Source organism: Grampus griseus, assembly GCF_964374135.1.
Source record: "Grampus griseus genome assembly, chromosome: 4".
Lineage (NCBI taxonomy): Eukaryota > Metazoa > Chordata > Mammalia > Artiodactyla > Delphinidae > Grampus > Grampus griseus.
The window spans coordinates 110,342,862-110,357,701 of NC_138997.1; the positions used below are offsets into that span (position 1 = coordinate 110,342,862).

Below are 14,840 nucleotides of genomic sequence, written 5' to 3' on the forward strand. Positions count from 1 at the left end.
CTGTTGTATCATTATATTATCAGTTCTCATCTGAGGAGCAGCTTATGTATTAAAAAACTTTTAAACTGGGTATTGATTTACTCTTGTTACATATGTATACATATATACACGCATACATATATATGTGAGAAATACAATAATAAAGAAATCCAGTGCAAAATAATGAAATAGATAAGAAAAATATATGGTTTATGGGCTTGAGTCTCATATTTTAATTGTAGTTTTCATGTTTTAGTTTTGACCTTGAGGTTATATGTACTTCACCCGATCAGACCCCTCCCTTTCTCAATTACAAGCAAGAATGGCATAAATCTCTCTTGTTGTTCCATGTGCAAGAAAAGTTTTTTGTTTTTTTGTTTTTTTTAAGAAAACACTTCCTTTATTAAATGCAGCTATGTTTACATTTTGGTGCATTTCAAAAAGCAATGTTGATCAGTGGTAATGCTTATGTTAAATTGAGCATGCACAATTATAATGGAAAAAAATCCCTAAGAACAGCTTTTACACATCCCTCTCGCTAGTGCAGCTCTGTGTAAAAACTAGAAAGTCTGCAAAGTATGTTTTCTGCATCAGGAGTTTCCCTCTCTGTACTTCTCCTTCCTGCTCCATGGTGAAGAAAAGGTTTTAAATGCACATAAATTAAGACAGTTTAAAATGTAAGTGTTAACGAGTTTCAGTCAATTCAGAAATGGTATATTTTCAAATTGAGATAAGAATTGAGGTCTAGAAAAGACCAGGATCCCAAACAAGGATGAAACTGAAAGGAAAAAGGTTAGAAAACTAGGGGAAAAAATTGGTCAGAGAATAATAATAGTGGCCATATACCCAACACTTCATATGACAGCCAGATGCTTAAGTAAATCATCTCTTATACTGCCAACAAGCTCACAAGTAGGTATAATTACCTACATTATTAGATGAGCAAACTGAAATTCAGAAAGGTTAAATGATCTATCCAAAGTCACTCAAGTAGAAAGTAGCACAGCCAGAACGCAAACTGAAGTCCGTCCGACACCAAAGAAACTTAACTCTTTATCATACCAAACTTCTGGAACTTAAATTTCTGGGACATCAAAATTTTGTTAGAGGGCCGTTATCTTTCCCTTCACCTGTACAAGACAGAACAAAAACTAGGTATAAAACCAGCTTATGGGGCTTCCCTGGTGGTGCAGTGGTTGAGAGTCCGCCTGCCGATGCAGGGGACATGGGTTCGTGCCCCGGTCCGGGAAGATCCCACATGCCGCGGAGCGGCTGGGCCCGTGAGCCATGGCCGCTGAACCTGCACGTCCGGAGCCTGTGCTCTGCAAGGGGAGAGGCCACAACAGTGAGAGGCCCGGGTACCACAAAGACAGCTTATGTCTTTGATGAACACTCCCCTTTTTGTTTTTTTATTTTTCCTGTTACTCAAATGAATAAAAGAGAGACTTAAGAAAGAAAAGAATGAAGGGCGGGAGGGACGGAGGTGAGGGGGAAGGGAACCCATAGATTGTACTTTCTTAATCTGAAGTATCGTCTGTCTGTCTGCACTCCTTTTCGTTCTCTTGCTCCTCCCAGCAGTACGACATAACTCAGACACAATCACATTGAATTGCCCTTTATAGTCCATGGAGAGAGAATTAGAAAACAAAACGTATGAGTTTAACTCCCAAAATATACACTGTGTTCTACATGAGCCTCTTTTAAATTCTAAGAATTCCAAGGACACACTGATTTACTTCTGTTTCTGGAAAGTTACAGACTTACCATGAAACTTCGAGGCTTCAGGATCATTCACATTGATAGCAATTAATTTCCAATCTGTTTCACCCTGATCAATAAGAGCCAAAATTCCAAGGATCTTCACATGAACAACATCTCCACGAGAAAGAACCTTTAAAGAGAAAAGAAATTCAGCATTGACCAGGCTTTGGAGAAATTTACTCATATATCATAAAAATCTATATGAAAGATTAAAAGCACTATAGACTGAAACTTAATAATTAAAATTATTGTAAACACAGTCCTAAAGCCTTTTATGATATCCTTCTTAGAATAGATGTCTTGATCCCTTTCTGGAAACTGAAATTATTTATAGATCTTAAAATTTAATGTACTAGGCCTAGAAACTCATACTAATAAGCAGAAAATAAAGTCATGTATATCATGTTATAATATAAATCTGGCTTCTGCTGCTTGGGGGTAAAAAGACATGAGAATCCTTTGAAACTTGGGGGTAAAAAGACATGAGAATCCTTTGAAACTGCTTTATAGTACCTTTTTTGAAAACTGTATTTATCAGTTACTAGTGAAAAGTAAATTTTTATCATATCTGAATACAGCCTTAAGATAATGAATGACAATGAAAGAATTATTAAAATGTTAAAGACAGAGACAAAGCAGGTTTCATAAAATGCTTTAAAAAGATTTTAAGTGAAACCAAGAAACAGCATGATGTTGAAGCAGATGTTCCTTGTACTAAAGAAAGTTATTTCAGTGGTTCCCTCAAGTTGCCAATGCCAAGTTTATATGCATGCATTCTTTCTATAGCCTTTTATTTTTAAAGGTTTAGTCGGCTATAGAATTTCACTGTAAGCTGAAATCTGAACACATGCTTCAGAATAATTCCTTCATGTTTCAAAATTCAGCTTTACATCTGGAAATCAAGGTATGCAAAGGAAAGTCACTGTTGTATCTTGAAATTATTTGAGAGAAAAAAACAGATCTTAAACCAAAAAGTCAAATAAATCCTTTCAGAACATTTGCAAAATGAATCTGAAATCTTAATATAAATCTGCATGAAAGTGAAATTAGTTTATCCAACAGATTAATGTGACTGTATAAACTAAACTGAAATACCACTTTTAGGAGAATATGCACAATTATATTAGCCAGACTCTCACATGTTTGGGCTCTATTTAGTGCCCAGCACTACATTAGACACTATGTATACAAAAAGAAAGCATCCCCTTTCTTAAAGGTTTACAATCTTGTTGGGGAGACTTACACACCTCATGCCAGGAGGTCCTTTATAAAACAAAAATGTTCAAAGTTATCACATAATCATCAATGAAAGGTGGCTCCATTGGTTAACTCAGTGATGAACTGCATCCCTGCTTCTCAGCCAGAGGCAATTTTGCCCTCTAGAGGACATGTGGCAATGCTGGGGACATTTGGGGTTGTCACAACTGGGGGGGGGTATTATTAGCACATTAGCGGGGAAGAGGCCAGGGATGCTGCACAGGACAGTCTCCTATTACAGTATCATCCACCCAAAATGTCAATAGTGCCAAAGCTGAGGAGCCTGCAGCAGACTTTGGTGACAGGGGTGTCTATCAGAATTACTGGGAATCATATATAGTTTTTAAAGGCACCTTCTAAATTGTTTTATTTTTATTCACAAGAATTAATTTACTTTGAAATTTCATACAACGTAAGAGCAGATTTGAGACTTCTATGGTTACAAGGGCAAGCAGGAAGCATGTCTGGGAATTACCAAGTTTCATCAGAATGATAAATGCCCTCTGATCTCATAAGCAACAGAAAGGGATTAGACAAACCACTGCCTTGCAATAACACTTTAAAAACTGGAGAGGAAATTCTCTCAATCAAACCAAAAACTCAGGATAAGATGCTTAAAAACAGATGGTAAAATTCTTCTGAATACCCCACAATTCAATTCAGTCTAAAGCAATTCAACAAATTTTGCAGAACACATAATGTTAGATACCAAATGAATAACACTTCTCAAAGAACTTAACTTAAAAATTTCTGTATCTGTGATTCTAAGTCTATTAACAACTTCCAGGACTCTGCTCCTTTTCCTTTGCCCATTTACATATGTGGTGTTAAAAGAGGCCTTCTTCTATGATGTTCCTTATAGATGATTTAAGGACTAGCTAGGCATAGCCCGAAGCAAGATAAAGGAGCTGTAGTCCCAACAAAGGCCTATTGTTTAGATGGCAATTAAGTACTTACTTCATGTTTACTAAATATTTTTTCGGGCCTCATTAACTAAAAGAATAAATTGCTTTGGATATAAGATAAATCCTATTGCCTCAGTTCCATTATAAAACTCTCAGTCTACCCTGCGAGGAAATTAATGTACACAGAAGATTCTGTTACTAATTCCTTGGGAATCATACAGTTGACCATGTTTCAAAAATGAGTCGACACTACGAAACAAGAATGTAGGTATGCCTCAAAGATTTCAGGCAGAATCAGACTAGGGTTATTACAGACTTTTCTAGCTATTATAAAAATACTTCAAAGGTAGGATTTTTAAGTCACAAATATACGGGGTCAAATTCTTCCTCCACCATTCCTAAAGGTGACTGAGGCCAACTACTTCACACAATATTTTAGGACTTGGTTTCGCCACAGTAAAATGGAGATCACATGACTTACTCCTTGATGTAAAGATAAAGAGCAAAGGAAACAACAGATGCATGAACTAGAACACAAGAGGTCTTCCACAGATATTAATATTTTTTCTCTCTGGGCTCTACCTGTACTTATCTGCTCACACTTGTCAACTGCTAACTCCTGGGAACCTGGAATGGGCAGAATGTAATAGTGGTCTACAACAAAACTTCTGTGCTGATTTAGAATTTGAAGAATGAGGGGTGAAACTTCAACTGGACCCAATCAATATAAAAAACTATGGAAAGTAAAACTGCTTAAAGCCTGTTATCCTGTGTATTAGGTTTTTACTGTAGTGTAACAAGTTATTATAAATCAAAAGGCTTAAAATAGTGTACATTATCTCACAGTTTCCCTGGGTCAGGAGTTTAGGCACAACACAGCTAGATAATCTGCTCATGGCCTGACAAGGCCAAAATCAAGGTGTTGGCCAGGCTAGGCTCTGATCTGAAGGTTCTAAGAAAGAACCCATTTAAATGCAATTCTTTGCAATTGTAGGACTGAGGTCCCCCTAAATTTGCTGGCTGTCAACCAGGGACTGCTCTCTGTATACAAAAGTATGCTTTCAAGATTAATGATGTATACCTTGTTACAAATCACTTACATTTAAAACCTTTAATTTTATTCCACATATTTAGTGACTTTGATACGTTTATTTAAAAGCCTGTATATCAAGTTTTCTTAGATTTCCTCGTTTTGTCAATAATGACTTAGTGTTACTAAGTCAAATCAGTTTATCAGGTACTGAGATTTTCATGATTTCCAGTTACCAATCTCATTAATTACGTGCTCACTGACAAATTTTTACATCAGTGAAAATAAGATACTTCCATTTAATCTTTTTGCTTACACTTAATATCTGGCACAAGGGTTTAAATTAACTTAATAATCTGCACTTAATATAAACTGAGTGGCCCCAAGGATTACACCTTCAGAGTAAGAGTTTTCTAAGGAAACTTCCTACATTGTTGGTGGGAATGTTCGTTGATGCAGCTACTATGGAAAACAGTACACAGGTTCCTCAAAAAGCTAAAAATAGAGTTGCCACATGATCCAGCAATCCCACTCTTGGGCATATACCCAGACGAAACTGTAATTTCCAAAAGATACATGCACCCTTATGTTCATGGCAGCACTATTTACAATAGCCAAGACATGGAAGCAACCAAAATGTCTACTGACAGATGAATGGATAAAGAAGATGTGGCACATATATACAATGGAATATTACTCAGCCATAAAAAAGAACAAAATAATGTCATTTGCAACAACATGGATGGACTTAGAGATTATCATACTAAATGAAGTAAGTCAGAAAGAGAAAGACAAATACCATGTGATCTATTATATGTGGGATCTAAAATATGACACAAATGAACTTACCTACGAAACAGAAACAGACTCACAGACACAGAGAACATACTTGTGGTTGCCAAGGGGTAGGGGTGGTAGGGAGGGATGGATAGGGATTTGGGGATTAGCAGATGTAAGCTATTATATATAGAATGGATAAACAACAAGGTCCTACTGCATAGCATTGGGAACTATATTCAATATACGTGATAAACCATAATGGAAAAGAATATGAAAAAGAATGTATATATATGTATAGCTGAATCACTTTGCTGTACAGCAGAAATTAACACAAAATATTGTAAATCAACTATGCTTCAATAAAATAAAAAGAATTAGGGTTTTCTACTATATAACCTTTCCATCGATGTAATGTTATTTAATTTAGTGACTCTTCTTATCATAAAATAAGACACAGGAAACTGACCCAATGTATATAGCATAGCATCTGGAACAAAGGAGGTACTCATTGAAATATTTATATTCTTCCTTCTAATCTATTCATTTTATACACACTTCACTACCCCCTCTGGAGAAAAAAGGCCAAAAAATAAATTTGTAAACTATAGCTTAAATTTGAAATAAAACAAACAATTTGGCCATATTTCTGCTGGAGAGATAAAGGAATTATAGAGTAACATAAGCATGAACTCTAGTGTAAACTAGAAATCTAAGTTGGATGGGAATCTCCCCTGCAGGAAAGGAGTAAGAGACAGAGGGAAGGAAAAGAAGCTGGGGGAGGGGTGGGGGAAGGGCGGGGTGGTGGAAGAGAATAAAAGTACAAGGAAGAAAAAAAGAAGGAAGCAGAAGAATAGAAGGAGAAAAAGCAAAAAGAGAAGGAATAGAAAGTCAAAGAAGAGGATGAAGAAGAGGAGGAAAGGAGGAGGAATAAGAAAGGAGAATGAGGAAGAAGACGAGAAAGAAAAAAGAACAGTAACAGAAGAATACAGTAAATAAACAAAGTGACAAAGAATCAGAGGACACTATTCACTGAATAACATTCTGGAAGCCTAAAAGTGCTAATATGAGTTTCCAAAGAAAACCGATTTAACCTCAGCTAGAAGAATATGACTCAAGTAATTATTGCATTTGGAACATCTTACATTAAGCATATGCCCTGTGCCAGGCACTGAGTTACACGCTGTAACGGTGAGTCCCATCCTCACAGAGCTCACTGCCATCTCGGAGGAGACAATTAGACCAAAAACACAGCACTATTGGTACTGAGGAAGCACAGACCAGAGAGCAAGTATGTTAGTGTACAGAGGGCAAAGGGAGACTTCTGAGAGGAAGTGATATTACAGCTGAGATCCGAAGGATGAGCAGGGGGAGGTAAAGTGAAAAGAAGGGGAAAGTCAAATAAAGTGAAGGAAGAGAATATTCCATTCTACATAAAGGGAACAGTTTGTGTGAAGGCCTGTACACGAGTGACGGCAGATACATTATAGGAATTGGAAGTTCGGTACAGCTGCAGACGAACAGTGGCCGGAGAGGAAGTCAGAAAAGGAGGGGACAGGGACTCAAAAAGAGTAGAGCCGGAAAAGAATCTGGAATCGGGAGGGAAAATAAGACTCGGCAAGGAAACTGGTCAGTAGTAGGAATAATTCAAGTGCAATATAATTGAGGACTAGAAAAAGCTGGCTGCAGTGATAATGGAAAGAAAGAGATTTAAAGGCCATTTAGAACAATAGAATCAGTATTTCATGACTAATAGGATAAAGAGAAGCAAAGGACGATCAAGGATGTCCCGTCAGTTTCTGGCTCAAGAACCTGGAGGTGAGGAGGGAAGGAGGAGAGACGTCCTTCATGTGGACAGGAGGAAACAATGAGTTCAGTTTCGGACACAATGAGTTTGAGGCGCCTGGGAGACACTCAAGTGTAGGTGTAGTAGTTGAGAACGTAGGTCTGAGCTGGACATTAATTTGAGAGCAAAACCATGAATGCTTGGGACTGGATCACCAAGGGAGTCGCGACACCAAGTGAAGAAGTGGTGAACCAGGGCACAACCCTCAAGCGAAGCAATGCTTAAGGAGCAGGTAGCAGAAAGGAGCTTGCAAAAGAAACCCAGGAGGAATGAGAACTAGAGGCTATCCAAGATACTATGATATAATCAAAGCCAAGCAAAGAGACTGTCTGAAGAAGGAAGATGAGGTTAAAGGTATAAAATACTAAGGTAAATTCAAGTTAGACAAAACCTGTGAAACAGGCCAGTTGGATTTGGCTAAAAGAAAGTTACCAGTAACCTTAGTAAGAGCAGTTTCACTGAAATAATGGGGGGACGGAAACAATTTTGAAATAGGTTGAAGATTAAGCGGGAAGGAGGAGATAGAGGTCAGTGTTGACTCTTTTTAAAGTCTTCCTATGAAAAGGAAAAAGACAGGAGGCATATGGGAGGAAGCCAATAAAGAAAGAGAAGTGGTAAATACAGGACAGAGAAGAGCTAAGAAAATAGTGTCACTCAAGAGGCAAGAAGGGACATGATCTAGAGCACAGGGGGAAGCCCTGGTCTCAGAGTAACAGAAGGAAGGGAAGAAGGAGTGTCTGCAGGCACAGGTGTCTGGTGCTCTAACGGGGAAAGTTAGGGGGTTCCTACATGCTGGTTTCTACGAGCTCTACAAAATTAAAGACAACATGTTCTGCTGGGAGTGAGAACAAAGTACAAGGAGTTTAATGTCTGCAGAGAACAATAAATATTGGCAATAAATGCAGTAGAAAATAGGAGAAAGGAAGAATGTGCACAAAGACACACAGTATTCTATGGGTAGCAGTAACCTATGAAAGCTCAGGTTTTGTTTGTCCCCAGTGGGACCCTGCACCCTGGAAACAGGCACAAAAAAAAAGAGTACCAGCTGGCTTTCATCAGTGTTGAACTTCCTGTCTGGATAATGGGCAAGGACGATGAAGACAGGACTCAGCAAACTTATTCTGTAAAAGGTCAGATAGCAAATATTTAGACATCGCAGACTGTACGGTCTCTGCTACACTCCTCAACTGCTGCTGAGGTGCAAAAGCAGCCGTAGACCATATGTAAATGAACGGCTGGAGCTGTGTCATTTATAAAAACAGGTGGCGAGCTGGATCTGACCGGCCACCAGCTGTAGTTTACCAACCCCTAGTTTAAGAGAAGGAAGTAAAGATACAAAAAAACACTGATATCAGAGGGATGAATAGGCTAGAACTTTGAAGAGTTGAAGAATCGGTGCCTTCCAAAGAGAACTGAAATTTTATGGCATGAATAAAGTTGAACATATGTTAGAATAACAGTCTATGCAACAAACCTTTGAGCCTATTTCACAAACATCAATAGGATCATTATCTCCACAGCAGTCTGTGCTCTTATCTTTTCGATGGGGATCTTCCCAAGTCTAAAAAACAGAAGGGCGGGGGTGGAATATGGGTTAATACTCTCTATAATGTATCTTAATCTTTCCACATGTCCATGAAGTTTTACAGATAGCCATAATCCGAGGGGAAAATTCTCAGAAATTAAGTAGGCTCAATGCCAACATGCCAGTACATCCCTAAGCATCATAATAATTAAAACAGATTCATACTATTTCCTCCCTTCTGTCTTTCATTTGTCTGTATAACCACATCTGAAAGTGGGTGGTATTTACAAATACACTCTTCTTCCAAGTTTAGTCAGTGTCTAAAATCACGCTCACTTTTATTTAGAGCTTCAGTTCAGGTGTTCCCGTTGTCTGTGCCCTTGTTTCCACTAACTGTCTGGACTGCTGCTTCCACTACTCACTGCTTCCTTTGACATGGAACAGCATTGGGTCTGGCTTTCCAGGTTTGAAAATAAACTTCCTATACTCTAAGTAACTTCTACTAGAACAAACCCAGTTTTCCCTTCATAAACCAAAGAGCAAGTATCTACGAAAGAAAAACCCATTTTTGTCCCATTTCATTCCATTTTAAAAATCCTCTACATTTGTCATCAAATCTCGAAAATTTGACAAAACCAGGAAAAGGTGTCAACTCTTCAGTTTACTGAAAAGATTATACCCCGTCGGCTATAAACTATACACACTGAGCATTTTTATAAATGAACAGCATAACGGAAATTTGTTATCAAGCTTCAATATCCCTTAGGCACCATCCTTCCCCAAAAGCTCCATAATCAGCTGATTCTAAGCGGAACTGTAGAAGTTCCCTGAAATTATTTCTCTCAGATTTATAAGATGTGCAGAGACTGTGTCATCTCAAGAATGTTACCTAGAACTTCAGATTATCCAAGACTGGCTCCTCTAATTTTATGTAGATAATTTAAAATGAACCCTATTTACAGCTAAACCCTAGATAAACTCTAGTATTTCCCTTCTGATCATAATTATAGCATATTCAGGAATAAACTGACCCACCCTTACCAGAAAGCAAAATCAGTAAACCACGACTAACATTTCACTACCCCCAATACTAGCATTACTAATAAAATATAAGGATAATAAAAATAACTGTTAACCTTACATATTGGTTATAGGTGAGAGATACCTTCCCAGTGATATACACACACATATACATACATGTATCCCATGAAGAATGTACCACTATTAACCCCATTGTACAGATAAGTAAACTGCAGCACAGAGTTTAAACTTGCCAAGCTCAGATTCTAAATGGTGGCAATGAGATTAGAACACATGCTATTAAAAATTATGTTATGATGCCCAGATTTTGATAACAAATATTTGGTAATTGAATGGCAATTACTTTCAGATATAACCTTATTCATGACTCTCTTCTTTTAAGTTCTCTTACTCTCAGAATCTCCTAAGTATATTTTCCTACGGTTGACCTTACTGCTTCTTGTTTTCTATTACCAGGCATCCATTCATTGAGTTAATATTTATTGATTACCTACTCTTGACCAGGAGTTAGGAACAGAAACCAACAGGACACAGTCAACACCCTGAAGAACACCATGCTGATAAATGGTGTAGCATTTGTCACAAATGCTACAAAATTAATCTTAATGTGCTGGAGAAGCCAAGATGGAAGTGAAGTATAAGTGGAATTAGAAAACCCAGAGGCAGAATCAGAAAATATCTGAGAGGTTCTTCCTTCCTAATGCAGGAATCCTTTCTTGAACCTTCCTTAACCTCACTCCCACTCTCAGAAGGGAACAAACGTGATAAGCTAGAAGTCACTCCGGCCTGAAGGAAGATACCTAGATTCTAGTCCTACTTTAGCCACAAACTACCTTGGCCAAAACATCCAGACCTCAGTTTCCTCACCTACAAAAAGAATGGCTTAAATAAGACAATTGCTAGATACATCCCAGCCCCGAATTCTATGGTTGTTAGTGGTCATTCATAATCTACATAAATACTACCAGTGAACAGGAAGCTCACAAATTCATGAGATAACTTAGCCCATTTTGGTCGGATTTAATATTTACAAAAGTCCTTTCTGGTACTGACACAAAAACTGTCTTCATATAAGTGGTATTCCATTTGGTTTTTGTGAGTGTTTCTGTTTGTTGATTGGTTCATTGGTCTACATTCCCTTCAGAAACTCCACTTTCAACATTACCTATCAATTTAGTTCCTTCTCTTGAGAAAATAAGTACATACAGGCAAAATTCTTAAGCTATAACAATGCTGTCAATTTTAGGGCGAGTGAGTGGTTCATGATTTCCCTCACCAGAAAAAAAAGACCATACGAGTTCTTTCTATCTCTAGTCCTGCCTTTAACACTCTATACCTGCAGGGCTCAGTTTTTTACTACAAAAAGAGAGTCATACTAAATGACTTCTAACTTAACTTGAAAATACAGTATAATTTCAAACAATCACTAGGAGAGGAAATCTTGACAAATTTAAAACTTTATGCCCTCGAGTGTAGCTTTAAGTATCTAACTAGGCAGAGAAACAACTAGAAAAGCACAGTCAGGCTAGAAAAGAAATATCCAGAAGAGGAAATTCCAAATCTTAATAATTGTTTCACAAAAGTGACAAAAGATTAGATCCAGAATTTAGAAATAACTTCTACAGTTAAATAAGAAAAAGAGCAATGCAATACAAAATGGGTCAAAGACAGGAACAGGTAATTCAAAGAGGAAATGTGAATGACTTACAAATATATGAAAAGATACCCAGTCTGATCAGAGAAATACAAATTAAAACCAAAATGAGATGCTATTTCAAAAACTTAAAAATCTGATAATGCTAAATACTGGTAATGATGTAAGAAACCTGGAACCCTACTACTACTGGTAGGAGTATATATTATCACAACTTCTTTTGTAAACAACTTGTGAATACCTAGTAAAGTAAATAGGTGTGTAACTCAGAACTTAGCAATCTGACTCATAGGCATATACTTAGTAGTATATACGTATATATGTTAAGTATATAGAAAAATTTTAGCAGGGACCCACGAAAAGCTTTAAAAAGAGTTTAAAAACCTATCAAGAAGAATACAAATAATCCTAAACTCATATAAAGGATGGCTATAAAGCTATGAAAAAAAATCAGAATACATAGATTATTGATCTAGCCTAAAACAAACCTTACTCACCCTCATGAAGGTTTTGAGATCATTACCTTACAATCTTATAAATATTAACCAATACATCTGTAATCACCATGATCTTGTACTTCAGTCTCTTCAAAAAAATCACTGAATGGTACAGAGCAGGGTATACAGATGCTTCTTGAGAACTACTTCCTGATCAATCAGAATTCCTATAATCAAGTCAAAGGAAGTAAGATCTACTCAACCGCTACCTGAAGTTCACCAGCTTCAATCTGGAGCAAAAGCTATTTACTATTAGCCGCTAATATCAATCAGTGGCAACAGTGTCATCATCGAGATAATACTATTGAACACTCACTACGGGGCTAAACTTGCTTTGATCATCTCATTCAATATCCACAATAACCTTGGGGGGTAGGTGGCAGGATGATACAGATGAACAAATAGGCCTAGAGACATTTAGTCACTGGTCCCACGTTATAAAGCTAAGAAGCGGTACTAAATGAAACTTGGGGTCACTGAACCAAATTTATAATGAAGTTCAAAGTAATAAATACGATGATATTACATTAAGACTGAAGAAATCTTGAAGTTAGTGATTCTAGTCCTTTAACATTATTCAGACAGGTCCTCTAAATATTTACACAGAAAGTTATTACACTTGAATAATATGTGGGAAATATGCACAATAAGGGGGAAGACAAAGATGATTCTTGCCCAGTCCAAACTCAAACTCTGAGGAAGGCATTATTGCTGTTGCAAGGGAAGTTATTAAGGTTAAACAGTCTAGGCAGATGAAGGTCTGAAATGAGGGCACACAGACGGATTACAAGCTAAATGGAGAGGCTGCTACTTCAACAGTATTCTGCTGCTTAAATGTTCTTCCAAGCGTGGTTGGCTTGGTAACCGCTCTGGACAAACTTCCGGCTGTTACAAGACAAATCGTAAGAGAACAGCAAAATCCAATTACCCACACATGCCTACGAAGCAAATGCAACATACACCGTGCATTCATGGATTCATTCATCCCCAAATATTTACTGATCACCTACTTGGTGCCAGACACTAAGCTGGGCAGTTGGAAGACATCAGTGAACAAAACAGACAGAATCCCTGCCCTTATGGAGACTGCATTCTAGCTAAAAGATATTAAAAATAAACATACTAAATAACTAAATTATGTAGCATGTCAGAAGTTGGTAGGTGTAATGGAAAAGGGAAAAAAAAAACAAGTATGGAAGGAGGAATGGGAGTACATGGGTTAAAGCTGTAAAGGATGTTCTGGGCAGACACCGTGAAGGAGGTAACCGACCAGCAAACATTTAAGGCAGGACATGTGACCACTGGGAGAGAGTGTCCCGGGCTGGAGGACACAGTAAGTGTGATGGCCTGAGGCAGGAGTGTGCCTGGAGCATAGAGCAGTCGTGAGAAGGCCAGTGTGGAGGTGAGAGAGCAGGAAGAGAAGCTAGACACGAGACCAAAAACATAAATGGAACCGGGGGCTGGCTTGCATTTTAACAGGCTCACTCTGTCTTAACATCAACCTGAAGCAAAGAGATACTGGGTACGGTACCTTGCCCATCAACTGGCCTAATTTCAACTTTTTATAAACATGAATCTATGTAGCTATTTTTGTTTGGTGTTTCACCTCTACGCAGTCTATAGTACATTCTTCTGCTGAAGACTCTCACACACATACACACACACACTACAACGTCAGTTTGGGTATAAAAAGATACTAAAGATCTCTGGTTGAAAACAGCAGAGAGAATACAGGTCGATTTCCTCTTCCTCACTTCCATTCTAGCCACACTGGCCTCCTTTCTGTTACTCAGGCACTAGAAGCCTCCTTCTACCTCGGGACCTTTATACTTGTTTCTTGATGAATTCCCCTAGATGGCCCTCACTTCCTCAGGTCTTTACTAAGATAAACACCTTCCCATTTTCTTCAGGTCTCCCCCCAGATAATACCACCTCACTGAGGCCTTCTCCCCGTGTAAGCCGCAACAATCCCAACACACCCCAGCCCCATTCCCTGATTTATTTTCTCTAACACGCTTACCACTATCTGATGTACTGTACATTTTTACTTTTTTTTTTGTCTGTCTCTCTGCCCAGAATACAAGTCCCAGAAGAATTTTTGTCCCTTTTATCACTGCTTTACCTCCAGTACTTAGAACATGGCCTGGCAAACGTTAGATAATCAAAAAATGTGTACAGAATGAATAAACAGCTCTGTGAAGGAAGGGCTGGTGTGGAAACGCCAAGGGACACTCGAAACACTGAAGAAGCTGCTGTGGTGGGATGGAAGTGAGGAAAGACGAAGGCTGCAAAACGAGGCTGGAGAAGCAGGGCCACATCATGAAGGGTTGGGGAGCCATATTAGGAACTTTTTATTTTATCCTTTTAGCAACAAGAGACCATTAAAAGGTTCTCTTATGGGCAAAATGGTATTTTGGATACTAGGTGGAGTATGAAATCTTGGTAGGCAGTGGTGAAGGCAGGGGGCAAAGAGCCAGCGGCAGTCGAACTCTGCTCTAATATAAGAACCACTGCACCTAACAGACCAATATAATAGCAGCAAGAGCATCTTGCACATTCAAACACATG

At 38.1% G+C, this 14,840-nt stretch overlaps 1 protein-coding gene across 9 annotated transcripts in view; it reads right to left on the reverse strand.

Annotated features, from left to right (window-relative positions):
- The window catches only part of PPA2 (inorganic pyrophosphatase 2), an 84,778-nt gene that overhangs the window by 41,351 nt on the left and 28,587 nt on the right, over positions 1–14,840 (reverse strand). For all 9 annotated transcript variants that reach the window (XM_082653646.1, XM_082653644.1, XM_082653643.1 and 6 more), the window contains 2 exons: positions 9,030–9,116; positions 1,744–1,870 (listed from right to left, as the gene is read on the reverse strand). In XM_082653646.1, the coding sequence (XP_082509772.1) occupies positions 1,744–1,870; positions 9,030–9,116 (214 nt within the window). The remainder of the gene's footprint in view (positions 1–1,743; positions 1,871–9,029; positions 9,117–14,840) is intronic.